Raw genomic sequence first — 21,444 nt, 5'->3', positions numbered from 1 at the left:
ATTGGTGATATGGATGCATCACTTTTCCTGCTGTGGATGGATTGTTCCATTTGGACATCAGGGAATGTAACCCAAAGCAGAGCATATGCCTTGCATGTGAGACATTTTAAGTCTTTGGTCAGATTTCTCTATCACATTCCACAAAAACTATTATTTATTTATTTATTTATTTATTTATTTATTTATTTATTTATTTATTTATTTTTGGTTTTGGGCCACACCTGGTGGCGCTAAGGGTTTACTCCTGGCTCTGTACTCAGAAATCACTTACCATATGGGGAACCATATGGGATGCAGGGACTTGAACCACCATCTTTCCTGGATCGGCTGCGTGCAAGGCAAACACCCTACCGCTGTACTATTGCTCTGATTCCAAACCCTTTATTCTAAAATTAATGTTTTTTTTTGTTTGTTTTTGAAGAATTTTGATGAGTACCTTTAATGGTAGTTTTTGTTTTGTTTCCTTTGGAAAGTTCCATTAAATTTCCAAAGGTACTGATGTAAGTGGATTTAATTAAGTAACTAAAAGAAAGATCCTGATGTAAGTGGATTTGATTAAGTAACTAAAAGAATCCCAAATATTTAAAAATATAAAATCTCTCCAGTTTCTCAAGTTCCCCAAAGACCAACTGTAATGATCCACATAATAAATTCTCACTCTGCAAAATCAGCCCCTGTGACCCGTAGCAGATCATAAAATTGACTGAGGGATTTTTCCCTAAACACCAACACAATCAACTTGACAGAGCTCTCTCATAACCTTCATCTTTTGTTTCAGAACAAAAGATAACATTTTAGATCTGTCTTGGCAGATTGGGTTTCGTTTGAGTTTTGGGAGGAGACTGCTTTAACTCCCTTTGAGTGGTTGAGAAATAAAGAGAATTACGTTGTTTATTATGGAAATATGCAAGTTTCAATTTGTCAGAATAAATTTGTCTGTGCCAAGGATTCGCAGGAGGTTTTAACTCACCCCGTTTATGTGTCACGAGTGAGATGGCATCCTTAATGAAGATGGGTTTCTTTGTTTATATTTAATTTGGTATTTTGGGGCTACACCTGGGTTCTGAAAATGATTGAACCCTGGCCTCCTGCACCCGAAGCATGCATTCTAACTCCTTGATCAGTGTCTGTTGAATAGGATATTAGGCACTCCCATTTGGCCCTGAAATTTGAGAGTATAAACTAAAAATATAAAAACTATACCTGTCTGATTCTTCGTGGTGAGCCAGAAAACTTTTATGGTGCTGGTGACTGAACCAGAGGAGTTGACTGCATGCATATTAAGTACCTAATTCCTATCGCTCTGGCTCCCAGGTCAACATTTTTTTTTGTTTGTTTGTTTTTGGGTCACACCCGACGGTGCTCAGGGGTTACTCCTGGCTGTCTGCTCAGAAATAGCTCCTGGCATGGGCCGGGCGGTGGCGCTAAAGGTAAGGTGCCTGCCTTGCCTGCGCTAGCCTTGGACGGACCGCGGTTCGATCCCCCGGTGTCCCATATGGTCCCCCAAGCCAGGAGCAACTTCTGAGTGCATAGCCAGGAGTAACCCCTGAGCGTTACTGGGTGTGGCCCAAAAAAAAACCAAAAAAAAAAAAAAAAAAAAAAAAAAAAAAAGAAATAGCTCCTGGCAAGCACGGGGGACCATATGGGACACCAGGATTCAAACCAACCACCTTAGGTCCTGGATCGGCTGCTTGCAAGGCAAACACCGCTGTGCTATCTCTCCAGGCCCATTTTATTATTGATTTAACTTTTTTTTTGTTTTGTTTTGTTTTTGGGTCACACCTAGCAGCACTCAGGGGTTACTCCTGGCTCCATGCTCAGAAATCGTTCCTGGCAGGCTCGGGGGACCATATGGGATGACGGGATTCAAACTGATGACCTTCTGCATGAAAGGCAAACGCCTTACCTCCATGCTATCTCTCCGGGCCCTAGGTCAACATTTTTTAAGCAGAAAAAAAATTATACTTGAAACACAAATATTCAGTATCATTATTTTGGTCCTTCCACTTTTCAAGTTCAATAGTTTTTATTTTTTCCCTTTTATTTAAACAGTTTAGTCGCACAATTGTTCATAATTGAGTTTCAGGGCACACCACCCTTCACCAGTGCCCATTTCCTGCCATCGGTGTTCCTAGTTTCCCTCCCACCCTCCTCCCTAATTTCCTCTGGGGCAGACTTTTCACTCTTCCCTTCTCCCTTCCCCACTTTTTTCCTTTTAGACACTGGTGGTTTGCATTATTGTTAATGAAAGGGTACTGTGCATATCATTTTTTTTTTTTTTTTTTGGTTTTTGGGCCACACCCGATGACGCTCAGGGGTTACTCCTGGCTATGTGCTCAGAAGTTGCTCCTGGCTTGGGGGACCATATGGGACACCGGGGGATCGAACCGCGGTCCATCCAAGGCTAGCGCAGGCAAGGCAGGCACCTTACCTTTAGCGCCACCGCCCGGCCCCCCATGTGCATATCATTTTATCTCCTTTTAGCACCCAGTCCTTGTCCAGAGTAATCAGTTCCAACTATTATTGTCATAGTGGTCCTTTCTCTACCCTAACTGCATTGCTCTACTATTTGTGGCAAGCTTCCTTCAATGAACTAGTTCTTCTGGCCCTTACCTCTATTGTCACTTGATATTATTTACTATACTATCTTTTTTCCCCTTATATTTCACAAATGAATAATTTTACTCAGCATAATACTCTCCATATCGATCCATGTATAAGCAAATTTTGACTTCATTTTTTTGTTTGTTTGTTTTTGACTTTTTTTTGGGGGGGGTGTTACACCCAGCAGCGCTCAGGGGCCACTCCTGGCTCTCCGCTCAGAAATTGCTCCTGGCAGGCTCGGGGGACCATATGGGATGCTGGGATTCAAATCACCATCCTTCTGCATGCAAGGCAAATGCCTTACCTCCATGATATCTCTCCGGCCCCCCCCCCCTTTTTGGTTTTTGGGTCACACCAGGCGGCAGTGCTCAGGAGTTACTCCTGGCTCTGTGCTTAGAAATTGCTACTGGCAGGCACAGGGGACCATATGGGATATCGGGATTCTAACCAACATCCATCCTGGATCGGCTGCTTGCAAGGCAAACACCCTACTGCTGTGCTATCTCTCTGACCCCATGACTTTATTTTTAATAACAACAGTGTATATTCCATTGTGTAGATGTACCAGTTTCTTTATCAACTCATCTGTCCTTGGGTACTTGGGTTGTTTTCAAATTCTGGCTATTGTAAAAAGTGCTGCAATGAAAATAGAAGAGCAGAGAGCTTTTCTGTATTGTGTTTTTGTTTTGCTCCTGAAATTCATATTGAACAATAATTATTCATGAATAACTAAAGCAATTCTTGGGAAAAAGAAGATGGAAGACATAATCTTCCCCAATTTTAACATTTTCTTTCTTTTATTTTTGTTTTTTGTTTTTTGGGTCACACCCAGCAGTGCTCAGGGTTACTCCTGGCTCTGTGCTCAGAAGTCGCCCCTGGCAGGCACAGGAATGCCGGGATTCAAACCAGCGTCCTTCTGCATGAAAGGCAAATGCCTTATCTCCATGCTATCTCTCCAGCCATCTTCCCCAATTTTAAACTGTATTATAAAGGAGTAGCCATGATTGTAGCCCTGATACTGGAATAAACACAAACTCTCAGATCAACAAAATAGACTTAAATATTCTGAAATGAACTCACATCTTTGATAAAGGGTCAAGAAATAAATGGAATAGATTTGTTTTTTTTGTTTTTGTTTTTTTTTTTGTTTGTTTTTTTGGTTTTTGGGCCACACCTGGCGTAGCTCAGGGGTTACTCCTGGCTGTCTGCTTAGAAATAGCTCCTGGCAGGCATAGGGGTCCATATGGGACACCGGGATTCGAAACAACCACCTTTGGTCCTGGATCGGCTGCTTGTAAGGCAAACATCGCTGTGCTATCTCTCCGGGCCCTCAGTGGAATAGATTTGAATACTCTGAGATGGACCCACAGTATACAATCTTTGATAAAGGGGCAAGAAATATTACATGAAGCAATGAAAGCTTCAAAAAGTGGTGTTGGGGACCAGAGAGATAGCATGGAGGTGGGGTGTTTGACTTGCATGCAGAAGGACAGTGGTTCGATTCCCAGCATCTCATATGGTCCTTGAGCCTGCCAGGAGCAATTTCTGAGTGTAGAGCCAGGAGTAACCCCTGAGTGCTGCTAGGTGTGAACAACAACAACAAAAAAGAAGTGGTGTTGGGAAACTGGCCAATTACATACAAAAAGTGAACCCAGATCTCTCCTTAAGACATACACAAAAGTCAAATCAAAATAGATTAAAGACTTTGATATCAGACTTGAAACTATAAGGCACACAGAGGAATGCGTATGCAGACCACTCTATGACATTGCAGCTAAAGCCATCTTCAAGAAAGAACACCACTGGCCAAGCAAGTGGAAGCAAAGATAAACAAATGAGACTATATTAAACTGAGAAGTTTCAGCACCTCAAAGGAAAGAATGATTAGAATACAACGACTACCTATGGAATGGGAGAGACTTTCACCTAATACCCATCAGATAAGGGGTTAATATTTAAGATATACATGGCACTGGTAGAAAACTCAGCAAGAAAAAATAATCCAACCAGATCCAAAAATGGAGAGAAGAAATGAATAGATATTTCTTCAAAGAAGAAATACAGATGACCAAAAGGCACATGAAAAAAAGATCCACATCACTAATCATCAAGGAGATGCAAATTAAAACAACAATGAGATATTACCTTACACCAGATTGGCATGCATCATAAAGAGCATGTGCCAGCATGAATATGGGGAGAAAAGGACTCAATCACTGCTGGAGGAAATACAGACTAATCCAGCCTTTTTGGAAAATAATATGGATATTCCTCTAAAAACTAGAAATTGAGCTTCCATATGATCCAGCAATACCACTCCTTAGGAAAAACTCAAGTTCAAGAAGTTTAAAACTAAATAGACACATTTACAGAGGGTTAGTAGAAGCTGCTGACTCAACCCTCCTAAATCACTAAATCTGACTTCATCCAGCTACCTGCCCCAATTCAATTCCATTCTGCATTTCTGACATGGATTTTATTATTATTATTATTATTATTTTTTTTTTTTTTTTTTTTTTTGCAGAGTGCCACCTCCAGAGATGCTCAGGGTTTTTTTTTTTTTTTTTTTTTCCTAGCTCTGCACTCAGAAATTGCTTCTGGCAGGCTCAGGGGGCTATATGGGGTGCCGGGGATAGAATCCGGTTTGGTTGGATACAAGGCAAACACCTTACCAACTGTGCTATCACTCTAGCCCCTCAACTAATATGAATTTTAATCTTCTGTTTGTTTTGGGTGCTGGGGATCAAATCTAAGATGAACATGTGCAAAGTATTTGCTCTACTGCTAAGGTCAGCCCCTGCCCCTCAACCTTTTGGGTTATTTTGCTCCTCTTGTATGATCCATCCTGAAATATTTTAGGATGCCTCACCATGAAGCCTTCTTTCTGTTAGTAAATGTAAAGTCTGATTGTAGGCCATTAGTAAAGACTCTGAAATGGCTTAAGACATCTCAACAGGACACTTATCTCTCTGACATGGTCTCTCTTGGCTCTGCACTTTCTTTCACCCAGTCCTCACCTGGGCTGCTAGTTCACTTACCACTTCCCTGGGGGTGTACCTTTGAATGGATTGAGTTCCCAGCCTGATCCTAAGAACTAGCATGCTCAAAACATAAGTCATGGGGGAGCTGCACCCTGGAACAGATCACGTCCCTCTTCCAGAATGAATGGAGGCAAGAATTCAGATGTAGTTAGCCAAGAGAAGCAGGAATTCCTCCAGTACTTCCCTGAGATTGTTAAGTTGCTGACAGAAGATGACCTGGACCACCCTGAGATAGGAGATGTGATCACTCGTCTCAAGGAGATCCTGGAGTACAACACGCTTGGGGGCAAATACAATCGGGGCATGACAGTGGTGGCTGCCTACTGGGAGCTGGTTGGGCCCAAGAAGCAGGATGCCAAGAATATCCAGCGTGCCCTCACTGTGGGCTGGGGTGTGGAACTGCTCCAAACTTTCTACCTGATGATAGATGACATCATGGATTCGTCCATAACTCGCCGGGGGAAGCTCTGTTGGTATAAGAAGCCGGGCATAGGTCTGGATGCTGTGAATGATTCTTTGATGGTGGAGGCCTGTATCTATCGTCTGTTGAAGCTCTGCTGCCGGGATCAGCCCTATTACCTGAACCTCATTGAACTCTTCCTAGAGATAACCTATCTGAGTGAAGTTGGGCAGTCTTTAGATGTCATGACAGCCCCACAAGACAGTGTGGATCTTGGCAGATTCACCGAAAAGAGGCACAAAGACATTGTCGTATATAAGACCGCCTTCTACTCCTACCTTCCTGTGGCTGCTGCCATGTACATGGCAGGCATTGACGATGAGAAGACTCATGCTAATGCCAAGAGAATCCTCCTAGAGATGGGAGCGTTCTTTCAAATACAGGATGATTATCTGGACTTCTTTGGGGACCTCAGTGTGACAGGCAAGATTGGCACCGACATTGAGGACAACAAGTGCAGCTGGCTGGTGGTCCAGTGTATGCAGCGGGCTTCGCCAGAGCAGCGTCAGATCCTCCAGGAATACTATGGGCAGAAGGATCCCAAGAAGGTGGCTAAAGTGAAGGCGCTCTATGAGGAAATGGATCTGCGCGGCGTGTTCACACGGTATGAAGAAGACAGCTACAATCCCCTTGTGAGCCTCGTGGAGAAGGATGCGAAGCCCCTGCCACCGAGCATCTTCCTGAGGCTGGCACAGAAGATCTATAAACGCAGAAAATGACGTAGGGTGCATGGCGGGGAAGCCCTCAATAAATAAATTATTGTGTAACAAAACAAAAAAAAAACAAAAATCATTAAGTCATGGGGGGCATTGGTGGTTAGAATGGTAAAGAAGAGGTGTTCTTTTTTTTTTTTTTTTTTTTCGGTTTTTGAGCCATAACCCCTTTTATGCTCAGGGGTTACTCCTGACTATGTGCTCAGAAATCGCTCCTGGCTTGGGGGACCATATAGGACACCGGGGATAGAACTGCAGTCTGTCCTAGGTCAGCCGCATGTAAAGCGAACATCCTACCGTTTGTGCCACCGCTCCGGCCCAGGGAGAAGGGGTGTTCTTTTGAAGGCTGAAATCCAACTACAAACATGTTTGTAATCATGGTGCTCAAATAAAGATATTATTTAAAATAAAAAAAAAACATGGGACTGGAGAGATAGCATGGAGGTAGGGCCATTTGCCTTGCATTCAGAAGGACAGTGGTTTGAATCCCAGCATCCTATATGGTCCCCCGAGCCTGCAAGGAGTGATTTCTGAGTGTAGAACCAGAAGTAACCCCTGAGCGCTGCCCGATGTGACCTAAAAACCAACCAACCAACAAACAAAAAAACCCCAAAAAAACATTAACCACATCATCCCTATGGTCTATTTTTGTCTTTTTAGGAGGAAGAAGAGAAAAGAGCTCTGAAAAAAGGCTTAGAGGGGCCAGAGTGATAGTACAGTGGTAAGGCTTTTGCCCTGCATGCAGCCAACACAGGACTGACCCCCGGTTCGAATCCCGGCATCCCATATGACTCCCCTGAGCCTGCCAGGAGCGACTTCTAAGCACAGAGCTAGGAGTATCCCCTGAACATCATCAGGTGTGACCCAAAAATCAAAAACCAAAATAAAAAAAAAAGAAAGAAAGAAAGGCTTAGAGTGTTCCTAGGCTACACTGAGCTATCTGTGGACCTACTATGAAGGCCTGAAGTTGGCCCATTAGGCATGCCAGAAATCAAGCACTAAGACTAAAATAAAACAAAACAAAAACAGGAAAAATAAAAAAGAAAAAAAAAAACAAGCAAAAAGCAAAATAAAACAATCCTCCTTCTTTCCACTAATGACCAGAGTCTTAGATGTCACAAGGTTACAAACACTCCCTGGAAATAATTCTTTTGGCTTTCATTGGACCAATAAATAAATAACCCCTGTCTACATAAACCTAATTAAGAAAACTGCAGGATAGGGGTTTGGAGTGATAGCACAGTGGTAAGGTGTTTGCCTTGCACAAGGTTGACATGGGATGGATAATTCCCGACATCCCATATGGTGCCCTGAGCCTGCCAGAGCAATTTCTGAGCACAGAATTTCTGAGCACAGAGCTAGGAGTAACTGCTGAGGAAAGAAAGAAAAGAAAAAGAAAGAAAGAAAGAAAGAAAGAAAGAAAGAAAGAAAGAAAGAAAGAAAGAAAGAAAGAAAGAAAGAAAGGAAGGAAGGAAGGAAGGAAGGAAGGAAGGAAGGAAGGAAGGAAGGAAGGAAGGAAGGAAGGAAGGAAGGAAGGAAGGAAGGAAGGAAGGAAGGAAGGAAGGAAGGAAGGAAGGAAGGAAGGAAGGAAGGAAGAAAGAAAGGAAGGAAGGAAGAAAGAAAGAAGAAAGAAAGAAAGAACTTCATGATAGTATTGTCCTTGAAAAAAATCTATTTATTTGGTTTTGGTTCTGTACTTAGGAATTACTACTGGCAGTGCCCAGTGGACTAACTATATGGAGTGCTCTGAATAGAATTCATTTTGGCCACGTGCAAGAGAAGCACCCTACCCTCTGTACTATAAACTTGAGGGAAAAATTTTAATAAAAACAATTTATTTTTAAAAAAAGAACCATCTTCAACAGATGTTCATAAATACATTAATGTATATACATGAATGTATAGTACATTCCTCCACTGTTCCTGACCATCACTTCCCTTCATAAAAATGCATGATTGGGGCTAGACATAACTCACAGGGTTGGAATGCATCGTTTGCATGTAGACATTCTGAGCTCAGTCACTGGCACTTGCATGGTCCCCCTCCCCCAGCACTACTAGGAGGATCCACCAAAATGTATGTTTTTTCTTAGAAAATTCCTAAATACATAAAAAATGGTTTTCATCCTAACTCTACTCAATAGAGAAACAGACCTCTTTCCTGCTACTCAAGGCTAGTGTTATAGCCTGTGCTGGCTTGGCTTTCAGTTTAGAAGTTGACTTCATGCTTCTAAGAGGTAGGCAGTCAGGGGAAGGATCACTTGGCAAAACAAAACAAAACAAAATGGAAAAAAAAACAAAACCTGAAGCTTGCAGAGCTGGAATGCATTGAGATAAAAGAGCTGGAGAGAGTGGTTAAGCACCTGCTTTGCATGCATTTGATCCTAGTTTAATTCCTTTTTGTTGTTGTTGTTTTTTGTTTGTTTGTTTGTTTTTGGGTCACAGCCAGCAGCACTAAGGGGCCACTACTGGTTCTATGCTCAGAAATTGCTCCTGGCAGGCTCGGGGTACCATATGGGATGCTGGGATGCAGAGATTCGAACCACCATCCTTCTGCATGCAAGGCAAACACCCCACTTCCATACTATCTCTCAGCCCCCTGTAGTTTAATTCTTGACACTGCATATGGCCCCTTGATCACCTCCAGGAGCACAGAGACAGGAGTAAGACCTGAGTACCACCATGTGTAGGCCAAACACCAAAACATGAAAATAAATAAATAAAACCAAGGCGCAATTCCATCATGCTTTACACAGTTGCCCAGCCCTGATACAACCTAAAGATCCTTAAAACACACATCCTAGACTTCTGACAAGCCTAAAGTTTCAACTTATAGAATCCAGGGTCCCAGACCCAGCACAATGGCAAAATTCTCACAAGATATAATTCAGCAGGAAGTGAGGCCTGATAAGTGGGATCAGAGAGATAGTAAGGCAATTGTCCTGCATGTGGCCAAACCCCATTTAAACCCCAACAACTCATGGTCCATGAAGTACCACCAGGAGTGATCCCTGAGTGTGAACCTGGAATAAGTCCTGAGCATTGCTGTGAAACTTAACACCCACCCCCTACATACTTTATTTGTGTTAGATTACTAGGGTGCACAATCCTTTCTACTTTATAATGCCTTAGTAGGGATATTCTAACTAGACTCTAAGGCCAGGAAGCTGGGAAAACCTTATTCAGTTTCTCCAAACAGCTAGCTCAGTGCACTCTGCTCCTTGCCCACATCCTAACTTTAGGTGTATCACCTTTTGCAGCATGCCACCCTGAGGGTTGTTACATCCTTTAGACCAGAGATTTTTATTCTTTTACCCCTATCAGCACCTGTCCTCCATACCAGTCCATGGACTACAGATATACCCAAGGTGGTAGAAAACTGGTTTTCAAGTTCTCTACAACTATGAGCTGGTGATTGAAGACTGTAGTTTTAGGGAATAAATTTCCATTCCTTTTTAGCCCTTTTTTTTTTTTTTTTGGCCATACCCGACGGTGCTCAGGAGTTACTCCTGGCTCTGCGTTCAGAAATTGCTCCTTGGCTCTGGGGGACTATATGGGACACCAGGGATCAAATCCAGGTCCATCCTGGGTCAGCCACGTGCAAAGCAAATGTCTTACTGCTGTGCTACTACTTTGTTGCATTAAGCCCTTAGGATGGACTTGTATGGAGGATGGAGGCCTTTGTCCTTAGGCTCAGGACCACGTGGCTCCATCCTCCATTAACCATCAGGTCATCATCTTCAGGTGGTCACGGCGGGTATTGAACTCACTCACAGGCAGGCTTCCGAGAGAGATAATATCTTTATTCAGCCCTAGCCAACAGATGTGGCTGCTAACCATTTATGCATGCCATTCTTAGCTTGCCCTGCGTCTTAACTCCTTTCAGCCATCTTCCCTCTGTCCTCCATGCTGGCAAAGACCCAAAAGGCGGGGCCGGGCGGTGGCGCTAAAGGTAAGGTGCCTGCCTTGCCTGCGCTAGCTTTGGACGGACCGCGGTTCGATCCCCCGGTGTCCCATATGGTCCCCCAAGCCAGGAGCAACTTCTGAGCACATAGCCAGGAGTAACCCCTGAGCGTTACCGGGTGTGGCCCAAAAACCAAAAAAAAAAAAAAAAGACCCAAAAGGCCCTAATCCCCTGGGTCAAAGCCTTATCTCATCTCTCCAAAACCCCTCCCAGGAAATGGGAGAGTTCTAGCAGGTAAAGATAAGTAATATCTGCTTCCCAAGACCCCTCCCAGAAATGGGCAGTCTCAGGTAGATACACCTAAATCCAGGGTGGAGTTACACTACCCCACCCCCCACTTTTAGCCTTTCTTGCATGTGTTTCTCTTACAGCATTCTCATTGGATTTAGTATTCATCCTCAATAAAATTATTATTATCTCTTTTCTCCTATATTCTTTTTTTTTTTTTTTTTTTTTTTTGGTTTTTGGTCCACACCCATTTGATGCTCAGGGGTTACTCCTGGCTATGCGCTCAGAAATCGCCCCTGGCTTGGGGGGACCATATGGGACGCCGGGGGATAGAACCACGGTCCGTCCTACGCTAGCGCTTAAGGGAGACACCTTACCTCTAGCGCCACCTTCCTGGCCCCACCCTATACTCTTTTTTTATAGAAAAGACAAAGAAGTCTAAAGCTAGGAAGAGGTTAAAACTGACAATCCTTTTACTGTGAAGAACTCAGGCTCCTGCCAAGAACCATGGCTTTCAAAAACCTGGGTGATGGAGATCAGTTCTTGGCTGTGCAGATCAAGTGGGCCTCAAGGACCACCTGATGGTTGATCGGACCTCAGTGTAACACTGTGAAGGAGTCCATGCAGACCTGGGCCATCCTGCCATCTTTGGCCACGCACACCACCACTACTCACTTCAGTGAAACCCTTTGTTTCTATTCAACCTTTTTTTGTGATTTTTGGAACTAGGAGATGGGGCCTTTAACGTGTTGACACCTGTGCAGATGACCAGTGGCTCACGCTTGAATGTGGATTATTTCACACAAATCAATATGTTCAAAAGGAAATTAAAGGGCCTGAGGTGTGGCTCAGTGTTAGAATATATGTCTCAGATATGTGAGGCCCTGAGTTTGATCCTCAACACTACACATATACACACACTTAGAAATTAGGTAAAGCGAGGTTCTAGAGGATTTAATCCAGTATAACTGGTATCTTTATAAGTAGAGATCAGGACACTGACCCTGCTGGGTGCAGGTGGCAGAACTGGACACTGACCTTGACATCTTATGTTTGTGAAGAAAATATCTAAACCAATGATATTCTTTCAATTTTGTTAAATTTTTCTTCTAGAATAAAATCAGATTTCTCAAATATCTCTCAACCCAGATTGCATAACCATAACATTTATCTTTTTTTTTTTCCTTTTAGTTTTTTTGCATCATGCCTGGTGACATTCAGGGGTTACTCCTGGCTATGCACTCAGAAATCGCTCCTGGCTTGGGGGACCTTGTGGGATGCCAGGGGATCGAGCTGCAGTCTGTCCTAGGATTGATAGCAAGTGCAAGGCAAATACCCTACCACTGTGCCACTGCTCCAGCCCAGCATTTATTATATTTTAATCCCTTTTTCTCTTCAGTGATATATTTAATGTGCACCTTTTCTCCCTGAACTTGTTGCATATGCAACGTCCCTTTACTCCCAAAGATCCCTTTCCTCAAAATAAGAACATTCATTCATATAACTATATGTAAAGAATTATTATTCATAGTATTAGTCTCCAACTTGTAGATATCACTCAGGTCTTCCCAATTGCCCAAACTGCCCTTTTATAGGAAAAGGAAATCCTTGATCATGTCATTTATTCAGTTGTTATGACTCTACTTGAGATTACTAGTTCATCTGTATATGTCTATATCTCCTTTTATGATCTTATTCATGGTTTCTGTTGTGTTGTGCCAGGGATAGAACTTAGGGTCTCATTCATACAAGGTTCCTCTGCAGACACATATCTATGACCAATATGAATATTTTTGTAGAGCTCTATTAATTTATTTTGTAGAATGTCCCTTAGTTTGAGCTTTCCTGGTGTTTCCTTGTGATTAAATTCAGATTAGTTACTTTTGGCTGGAATTCCACAAAATTCTAAGCACATGATGTCCAATTTGTTCCCTCACTGGTGATTTTATCTCTGATCCCCGGATAAGAAAGCCTCTGCCAATTTTCTCCACTTTAAGGTTAAGCTTTTCTCTTGGTAATTAAAAAGAACATTGTGGGGAGCTACATGTCTCCATGCCAAGTTCTGGTTTCTCATCAGTCTTGCCTTAGCCTTTGCTGAGCTCTCAGCCACAAAATTCTTTCTCACCTTCATCTACAGAATCTGTCCTTCCTTCCTTCCTTCCTAATTGCTCTGATTCCCTCTGCCTTTGTGGCAACTTGAAATCTTTCTGAAAAGCTTTATAATTGTTTGTTTGTTTGTTTGTTTTTTGGCCACACCTGGTGACGCTCAGAGGTTACTGGCTATGCACTCAGAAATTGTTCCTGGCTTGGGGGAATCATATGAGACACCGGGGATCAAATGCGGTCTGTCCTAGGGTAGGCAGATGCCTTATGCCCTGCACCACTGCTCCAGCCCTGCTTTATGATATTTTTTTAAGTCTTCATGTTATGCTACCAAATGACCTAGTAATTTTACTTCTGGGCCTTCATCTTAGAGAAAAAAAAAAGGCGAGATATCCAAATACATGTACCCAAAAAGGAGGGAGCAGAGTGATAGCCCTACAGTAGTAGGGCAAAATTGGCCTTGCATGCTACCCACCTGGGACAGACTCAGGTTCAATCCCTGGCACTCCATATAGTCGCCTGAGCCTGCCAGAAATGATTTCTGAGCACAGAGCCTGGAGTAAGCCCTGAGCTCCACCGGGTGTGGCCCCAAGACCAAAAAAAAAAAAAAAAAAAAAGGCATGCAGACTGCATGGCAGGATTGAGGGTTTTTTTTTTTTTTTAATTCATGCTTGCACTTGCGTCTAGCTGAGCAAATTTGATGCTTTTCTTTTTTTTTTACATTTTTATTTATTTATTTTTATTTAAGCACCATGGTTACAGAAATATTTATAGTTGGGTTCCAGTCATCAAATGTACAGCATCTTCACCAGTGTAACTTTCCTGCCACCATTTTTTTTTTGGTTTGGGTCACACCCAGCAGTGCTCAGGGGTTATTCCTGACTCAAGGCTCAGAAATGGCAGGCACAGGGGACCATATGGGATGTCAGGATTCAAACAGTCCTTCTGCATAAAAGGCAAACACCTTACCTCCATGCTATCTCTCAGCCCCAACCTAGATGCTTTTTCTTTTCTTTTCTTTTTTTTGGCCACACCCATTTGATGCTCAGGGGTTACTCCTGGCTAAGTGCTCAGAAATTGCCCTGGCTTGGGGGGACCATATGGGATGCTGGGGGATCGAGCAGCGGTCTTTCCTTGGCTAGCGCTTGCAAGGCAGACACCTTACCTCTAGCGCCACCTCACCGGCCCCGAGAACATACAACTTTTAATTCAAAATTTACCTAGTCTCATTATTGTTGTTTACTTTATGTTTTTTTTTTCTTCTTGGACTGTGGACTAACACTAATCCTTCTTGTTGTAGCACATTACTGACATCTTCATCTCCCAAACTTCCCAAATTTAATGCGTTTTTCTCAGGAGAATGATCAGGTGAAAATTCTATCCTGCTGAGGAGCCATGTAAACAGAAAGTCAGGCCAGTAAGTGAATCAGTATACACTTGAGTGTGTTTTCACTGACTGATCCATATAAATCAATAAAGAGTTGAAGTCATGCTGGGATCATCGATCAGCTACAAATCTTTCCATATTTTATTACATCTGGCAAGATGAATGAACGTTAGAGCCTGAGGATGTTGTGCTGCTCAGGGACTTCCAGGGCCACCCAAGTGGTGCTCAGGGAAAACCAGGGCCATGCCATACCCAGCAAACTTGGAAGTTCCAGGGCTACACTCGAGGATGGATGCTGAGTAGTAGTGATGCTTTTTCTAAGGAATAAAATATCTAGGTAAAGGAGAAACCAGTGAAAATTATTCTCCTGGGTATCAATGCTGTTGTGATGTGTCTGTACCTCTATAGTTAATGAGTTGCAAAAGATGCCCTTTTGATAGAGAATAAGATATTTAGTATATGAGGGAGAGAGGTTAGGAGTAAGGCACATCATTTGTACAAGACTGACTTGGTTTGATTTCCACTACCATATATGGTCCCCTAAGCATCTCTAGCAATAATCCCTGAACACACAGCCCTGAACGTAGCTAGGTGTGCTCCCTTCACTCAAAACAAAACAAAACCAAAAAAACCCAGAGTTGAGAGCGGAGAATATAATTCAGTGTAGAGTGAGGTCCTGTGATCCCTAACATTGTGTGGGGGGAGGGAGTGAGGAATGGGAGTGGGGAAACTAAAACATATTTGTATAAGGAGAGAGAATTGTAATTGAGGTAGGAAGATAAGATATGCTGCAAAGAGGGAGTTGGAGGGTGAAGAGAAAAAAATTAACATTAACTACCCGTATTTGCCGGCGTATAAGACGATCCTTCAACCCATTAAAAACTTCCTAAAAGTCTTAAAAGTAAGTTACTTCTTAAAAGTAAGAGGGGTGCGGATCACTGGTCCCTGAAGCTGGAACAAGTTTCAGCATGCCGTATACCAGCATATAATATAACTCCCGATTTTTAGGAAGTTTTTCATGGGTTGAAGGGTCATCTTATACGCCGGCAAATATGGTATTTGGGGCTTAATATATGGTTGATTATTGATGGTCCAGAAAGATTAACATAATAGATGACTTTCTTCTCCTGCTTAGCGCATTATCTCTGGTTCTCAAAAAATTGTTTGCTTGAGGGCCGGAGAGATAACACAGTGGTAGGGTGTTTGCCTTACACACAGCCGACCCAGGATGGAAGGTGGTTCGAATCCCAGCATCATATATGGTCCTCCAAGCCTGCTAGGGCAATTTCTGAGTACAGAGCTAGGGGTAACTAACCTCTGAGCTCCACCAGGTGTGCTCCCCCCCCCCAAAAAAATTGTTTGATGGGTTTTTAAAACGGTTTTGGTTCATGTGAATGCCCTGATCAAGTGAAGTTTCTCTAAGGAAGCTCCCTATATCTGATCTAAAATGGCCTCAGGAGATGGAGAAAGAACAACATGGAATGAGTGTATGCTTTTCCTGTAGGAGGCCCTGGTTTGAACTGCAGCACTTCATGTTCTCCTGAGCATGACCAGGAATAATCTGGAATATTGAGTCAAGACTAGTTTCCAAGAACTGTTGGGTCCCAAACAAAACAAGCATCCCCCCCCCCCAAAAAAAAGCTTCAAAGATGCCAACTTTTTACAACTTTTAACAATGTTAAAAAATAAAGTGATATATTTTTATTTATTTGGAGGGGTTTTGGGGCCACACCCGGTGGTGCTCAGGGGTTACTCCTGGCTCTGCACTCAGAAATCACTCCTGGCAGGCTCAGGGAACTGTATGGGAGGCCAGGAATGAACCCGGGTCCCTCCCATGTTGTCCCCCCTACCGCTGTGCTATCTCTCCGGCCATTGGTATATTTAAAAATATAAGAGTTTAGGGGGCTAGAGCGATAGTTCAGCAGGTGTAGTATGTTTGCCTGGGTTCCAGCCGAGCTAGGTTCCATCCCTAGAATCCCAGATGGTCCTAGTGTACTGCCAGGAGTAATTCTGAGTGCAGAGCCAGAAGTAACTGCTGGGTGTGGCCCCCAAAGAAAATAGAAAGTAATAGTTTCGTTTTAGTAAAAATGATCTTAAATTGTATATCTGATCTCAAAGATAGAAAGGAGCTTGAAGGAGCTACAAAAAATAAAAGATAGGGGGCTGGAGAAATAGTATGGAGGTAAGGCATTTACCTTGCATGCAGAAGGATGGTGGTTTGAATTCTGGCATCCTATATGGTCCCCCGAGCCTGCCAGGAGCGATTTCTGAGCATAGAGCCAGGAGTAACGCCTGAGCGCTGCTGGGTGTGATCCAAAAAACAAACAAAAAAGATAGATATAGAAAGAATCAGGAACAGAAGCTTATAGAAGAACAACAAAGGAAGGAAGGAAGGAAGGAAGGAAGGAAGGAAGGAAGGAAGGAAGGAAGGAAGGAAGGAAGGAAGGAAGGAAGGAAGGAAGGAAGGAAGGAAGGAAGGAAGGAAGGAGGGAGGGAGGGAGGGAGGGAGGGAGGAAAGAAGGAAGGGAGGGAGGGAGGGAGGAAAGAAGGAAGGCGGGAGGAAGGGAGGAAAGAAGGAAGAAAGGAAGGGAAGAAGGAAGAAAGGAAGGGAAGAAGGAAGAAAGGAAGGAGGGAGGGAAGAAGGAAGGAAGGAAGGGAGGGAGGGAGGGAAGGAAGGAAGGAAGGAGGAAAAGAAGGAAGGAGGGAGGCGGGAGGAAGAATAAGAAAAAGACTAACAAAGCAAATTGCCTGTTGTGAGGTCACCTTCCCTTAGGGACCTGGCTTAGAGGTGACCTCACTGCTGCTGCTCATCAGGCGATTCCTGATGGACTGGTTGAAGATCCACTTCAGGGGCCACCGAAACTAATTAAGTCTTGGTTTGGTGTAGTAGGGTTTACTAGAATAATTGACTCCATTTTGGTCCTGTTATCTTGTTTTTAATATGATAGCCAATTAAGTTTGCACCATTTTTTGGGGTGTGGGGGAAACCACACCCTACAGTGCCTAGGGTGCAACTCCTTCAGGCTCTGAGCATGACTTGACACTGCCCCCTCAAAAATAAAATGAAATTAATTAAAATTGCACGTACAGGGCCTGGAGAGATAGCACAGCAGCTTTTGCCTTGCAAGCAGCCGATCCAGGACCAAAGGTGGTTGGTTCGAATTCCGGTTTCCCATATGGTCCCCTGTGCCTGCCAGGAGCTATTTCTGAGCAGACAGCCAGGAGTAACCCCTGAACACCACCGGGTGTGGCCCAAAAACCAAAAAAAAAAAAAACAAAAAACAACCAAAAAAAAAATTGCACGTACAAAATTTCATTAGAACTAGTCCAACTTAACACATTGTGCATACCACTGGTGGTTCAAGTATGGCTGAATTAATGCAAATCTCAGCGCTGGCATCCATGTGTTAAACAGCAGATGAAAAGGGATTTTTAGAGCCAGGAGGGCTGGAAGTTTGTGTAGAGATGGAATGTTTCTCCCCCTGCCTCCCACACTCCAGGAAGGAGAGGTGCTGAGTTGAAGCTTTAGTGGACACTTGTCAGAGACAGAAAAGCAGCCACTCCTTCAACGGTACTCTTTTATTGCAAAGCATTTTTTCTTCCTCTTTTTTAATATTTCTCCAGTATGCCTTGGGTGCATAAAAGGACAAGGGGTGGGGGCAGGAGGAGAGAGGCCTCGTCGTGTTTATGACAGTTTTACTTGAGTCTGCATCCCCTGAAAATCATGGGTTTGGTGACTACTTGAGAACCTCTGTGACATGGTGGCAAGTATTGCCTTGTCTGATGCTCTCCATCTCTGTGGCCTCTCAGGTTTCCACCTTTTACAGAAGACCTTTCCATGAGCCCAACCCACCCTCAGGAATGGGAACTCACTTTGGGCCAACTCCCCCAATTCCAAGCACAGAGACCCACATTTATGAGAGATAATTTTCAAAATCTTGTTTAGTCCCTGCAGTTAGGAAGACTCTACATTCAAAATCTTTGCAATTGCCAAACAATTGATGTGACTTGCTTTATTTTCCCACTGCATGTCGGGTATCAGACCTATACGAAATTTAAATGTTGTCAGTGTGAGGACCCGGAGAGATAGCACAGCGGTGTTTGCCTTGCAAGCAGCCGATCCAGGACCAAAGGTGGTTGGTTCGAATCCCGGTGTCCCTTATGGTCCCCTGTGCCTGCCAGGAGCTATTTCTGAGCAGAAAGCCAGGAGTAACCCCTGAGCAATGCCGGGTGTGGCCCAAAAAAAAACAAAAAAAAAAAAAAAAAGAAAAAAAAAAGAAAAAAGAAAGAAAATGTTGTCAGTGTGGTTCTTAATCCACCTGAAAATTATATTCTAGTAGGAAAGATAAATGAGATATGTTTGTTTGGCAAATACTTTGTTCCCTAATAGCAAACCTGATGGAAAGGGGCAGGGGTGCCAATATAAACTTGAGTATAAAATGTTAGTGCTAAGAAAACCCAATGAACATAGGAGATGTTGGAAGTCCTCAAAAGGAAAAGAATGAAAGGAGATGGAGAGAGAGTGAGTGAGTGAGTGAGAGAGAGAGAGAGAGAGAGAGAGAGAGAGAGAGAGAGAGAGAGAGAGAGCATGGAGGTAAGGCATTTACCTTTCATGCAGAAGGTCATCGGTTCAAATCCTGGCGTCCCATATGGTTCCCTGTGCCTGCCAGGAGCAATTTCTGAGCACGGAGCCAGGAAAATTCCCTGAGACTGCTGCTGGGTGTGACACAAAAACCACAAAAAAAATAAAATAAAATAAAGAGAGAGAGAGAGAGAGAGAGAGAGAGAGAGAGAGAGAGAGAGAGAGAGAGAGAGAGAGAGAGAGAGAGATGTTTGGCATAGAGGGGCAGGCAGGAGGGAGGTCAGGAGGGAAACAGGTAACATTTTGATGAGATATGTGCATTTGTGAAGTGATGGGTGCTGGACATTATATGACTGAAAAACATGAACACTTTGTAATTGTATCTAATCATAATTCAATTAAAGAATTAATTTTATTTAAAAATAAAATAAAAAGAAATAAGAAGAAAGCATTTGCCTTGCCTGTCGTTGACCCAGGTTTGATTCCCAACATTCCATATGGTCTCCCTGAGTACCACGGGGTGTAGGCCCCTCAAAAAAAGAACAGAAAAAGCAACAACAAAGAAAGGAAGGATGTTCTAGTTAGAGACTGGAATTCTGATCAAAATGATCACATCCAATCTGACCCCCAGGCCCATAGAAATAGCTCAAGGGCTGAGCTCATGCTTCACATACCAGAGCTAGGATCCAGGCACCACCTGGTCCCCTGAACAGGGCCTGGAGCAACCTCGAAGCCTAGAGTAGTTCTGAGTACCACCAGGTGTGGCTCCAAACCAAAACCAGAACAGTCTTGCCCCCAGTTTCAGGCCAGTTCACCCTTGAGAACAAAGAGATGAAATTATTGTCATGATGCTTACCTGTCCCCTGGATTGAGATTTGCAGCTACTGCCCCTTTCCTAGGAAAAGCGGGGTGGGGTGGGAGGAGACAAAGGCAAACCATACAATTAGTTCTCAAGATAGCTGTGATCCTGAAGAAGAAACCAAAGGTGATTACAATGATTTTTTTACTTTAATTGGAAACACACCCTACATGATAGGCAAAACCAAAATTGTTGCTTTCATCTGAATGAGATGAATTAGAGACTGTGCGTTTAATTATGTTACCTGCCCACACACAGAACAATGTGGACCTACTCAGTTCTTCTTTGGCCCTAAAGGAGACATGACAGTTGAGCTGGGTGAATGGGGCAGGGCTGGAGTCTGCAGCATTTAAACTTCTACTGCAGCCTGCACATGTTGGTATTTCCTGTTGAAGCTGTGTTTGAAATCTCACTTCCATATATTGATTTAGGGCTTTTACATCCTGCATAAGTTAGAGCATTCCTGTCTGGGGCATAACCCCCAAAGAAAATTCTTGTTTAATTTTGAGAGCTTGAACAGACTTCAGTGATGGTTCATAAATAGTCTCTTGTGTGATGGCAGAATTCTGAAAAAAGACACTTTTTAACTGGGGAAAAAAATCCTTAAACTTTAGTGTACAACTTAACACGTTTCCCCCACAAGTTTGTAGGTCACTGTCTAACAGCCTGCCGTAACTTGCTTTCAAATAATTGTCAGCACAATGATTGTGACTATTTGACGTTCTTGTGGTACTGAGCATCACAGTTAGTGGGAAGCGGTTTTGTAAGCTTCATTCTACCTTGTCCCGTGTTTGAGATTTGCACTGCCTTGGATAAACAGTCTGCTGTGCAATGGCAGATGGATTTTGCTCAGTTTATAGGTGAGTAAAAAAGCTCTTCAACAGTGTGAGCAGAACCAGAGGGGCCAGAAGCCTAGGCAAGAGATCCCTAAAGAATCTCTAGGAAGGGCCAAGTGGACATCACATCTGAGGAGTCAGACCCAGGGAAGTGTTGTGATCACAGACATGTTTATGTCCTGGGGAAAGGGGTTGACAGTCCCCTCTTTGGATAGGTTTTGGTTCTTGGACTTGTCAACCTTACTCATAAGGTAGAAGCATGCACGTAGCAATAGTTGCAGCAAGATTTCAAAGGATGCTGTGGTGGACACTGTGGGAAGTTTCTGGACAGGAGGAGACAGTTCATTGCCCACAACACAGTGACCAAAATTACAGAACCTCTTGCACAACAGCTGGGACACTTTCCCATTGCAGACTGGTGGATCTTAATGATGTGTTTCTTTCTAACATTTTGTTTCTAGGACCTTTTCTAAGTAAAGGCCCAGGAATGGAATAACATTAAATGGGTAAAGTGCTTGCTTTAGACTATACTGATCCGGGGTTGATCCCCAGTATCCTATATGTTCATTTGATCACCACCAGGAGTTAAGTCCAGAGCATTACCAGATGTGACCCCCCAAAAAAAATTTGAAGGCCTAGTGTGGTGACACAACCAGAAATAGGGCCA

General features: G+C 43.3%; 1 protein-coding gene across 1 annotated transcript; it reads left to right on the top strand.

Annotated features, from left to right (window-relative positions):
- The first annotated feature begins 5,730 nt into the window (after positions 1-5,730).
- Positions 5,731-6,894, top strand: LOC126006448 (farnesyl pyrophosphate synthase-like). The gene has a single exon (XM_049771879.1). It carries the CDS (start codon positions 5,766-5,768, stop codon positions 6,822-6,824), a length of 1,059 nt encoding a protein of 352 aa, XP_049627836.1. The 5' UTR covers positions 5,731-5,765; the 3' UTR covers positions 6,825-6,894.
- Positions 6,895-21,444: the final 14,550 nt, after the last annotated feature.

Source organism: Suncus etruscus, chromosome 4, assembly GCF_024139225.1.
Source record: "Suncus etruscus isolate mSunEtr1 chromosome 4, mSunEtr1.pri.cur, whole genome shotgun sequence".
NCBI lineage: Eukaryota > Metazoa > Chordata > Mammalia > Eulipotyphla > Soricidae > Suncus > Suncus etruscus.
Note: the sequence above shows the minus strand (reverse complement) of the source record. Positions and strands in the feature narration are given on the sequence as shown.

What these genes read in the sequence shown, in the direction of transcription:
- LOC126006448 (XM_049771879.1), top strand. Translation starts at nt 5,766, where the DNA reads ATGAATGGAGGCAAGAATTCAGATGTAGTTAGCCAAGAGAAGCAGGAA.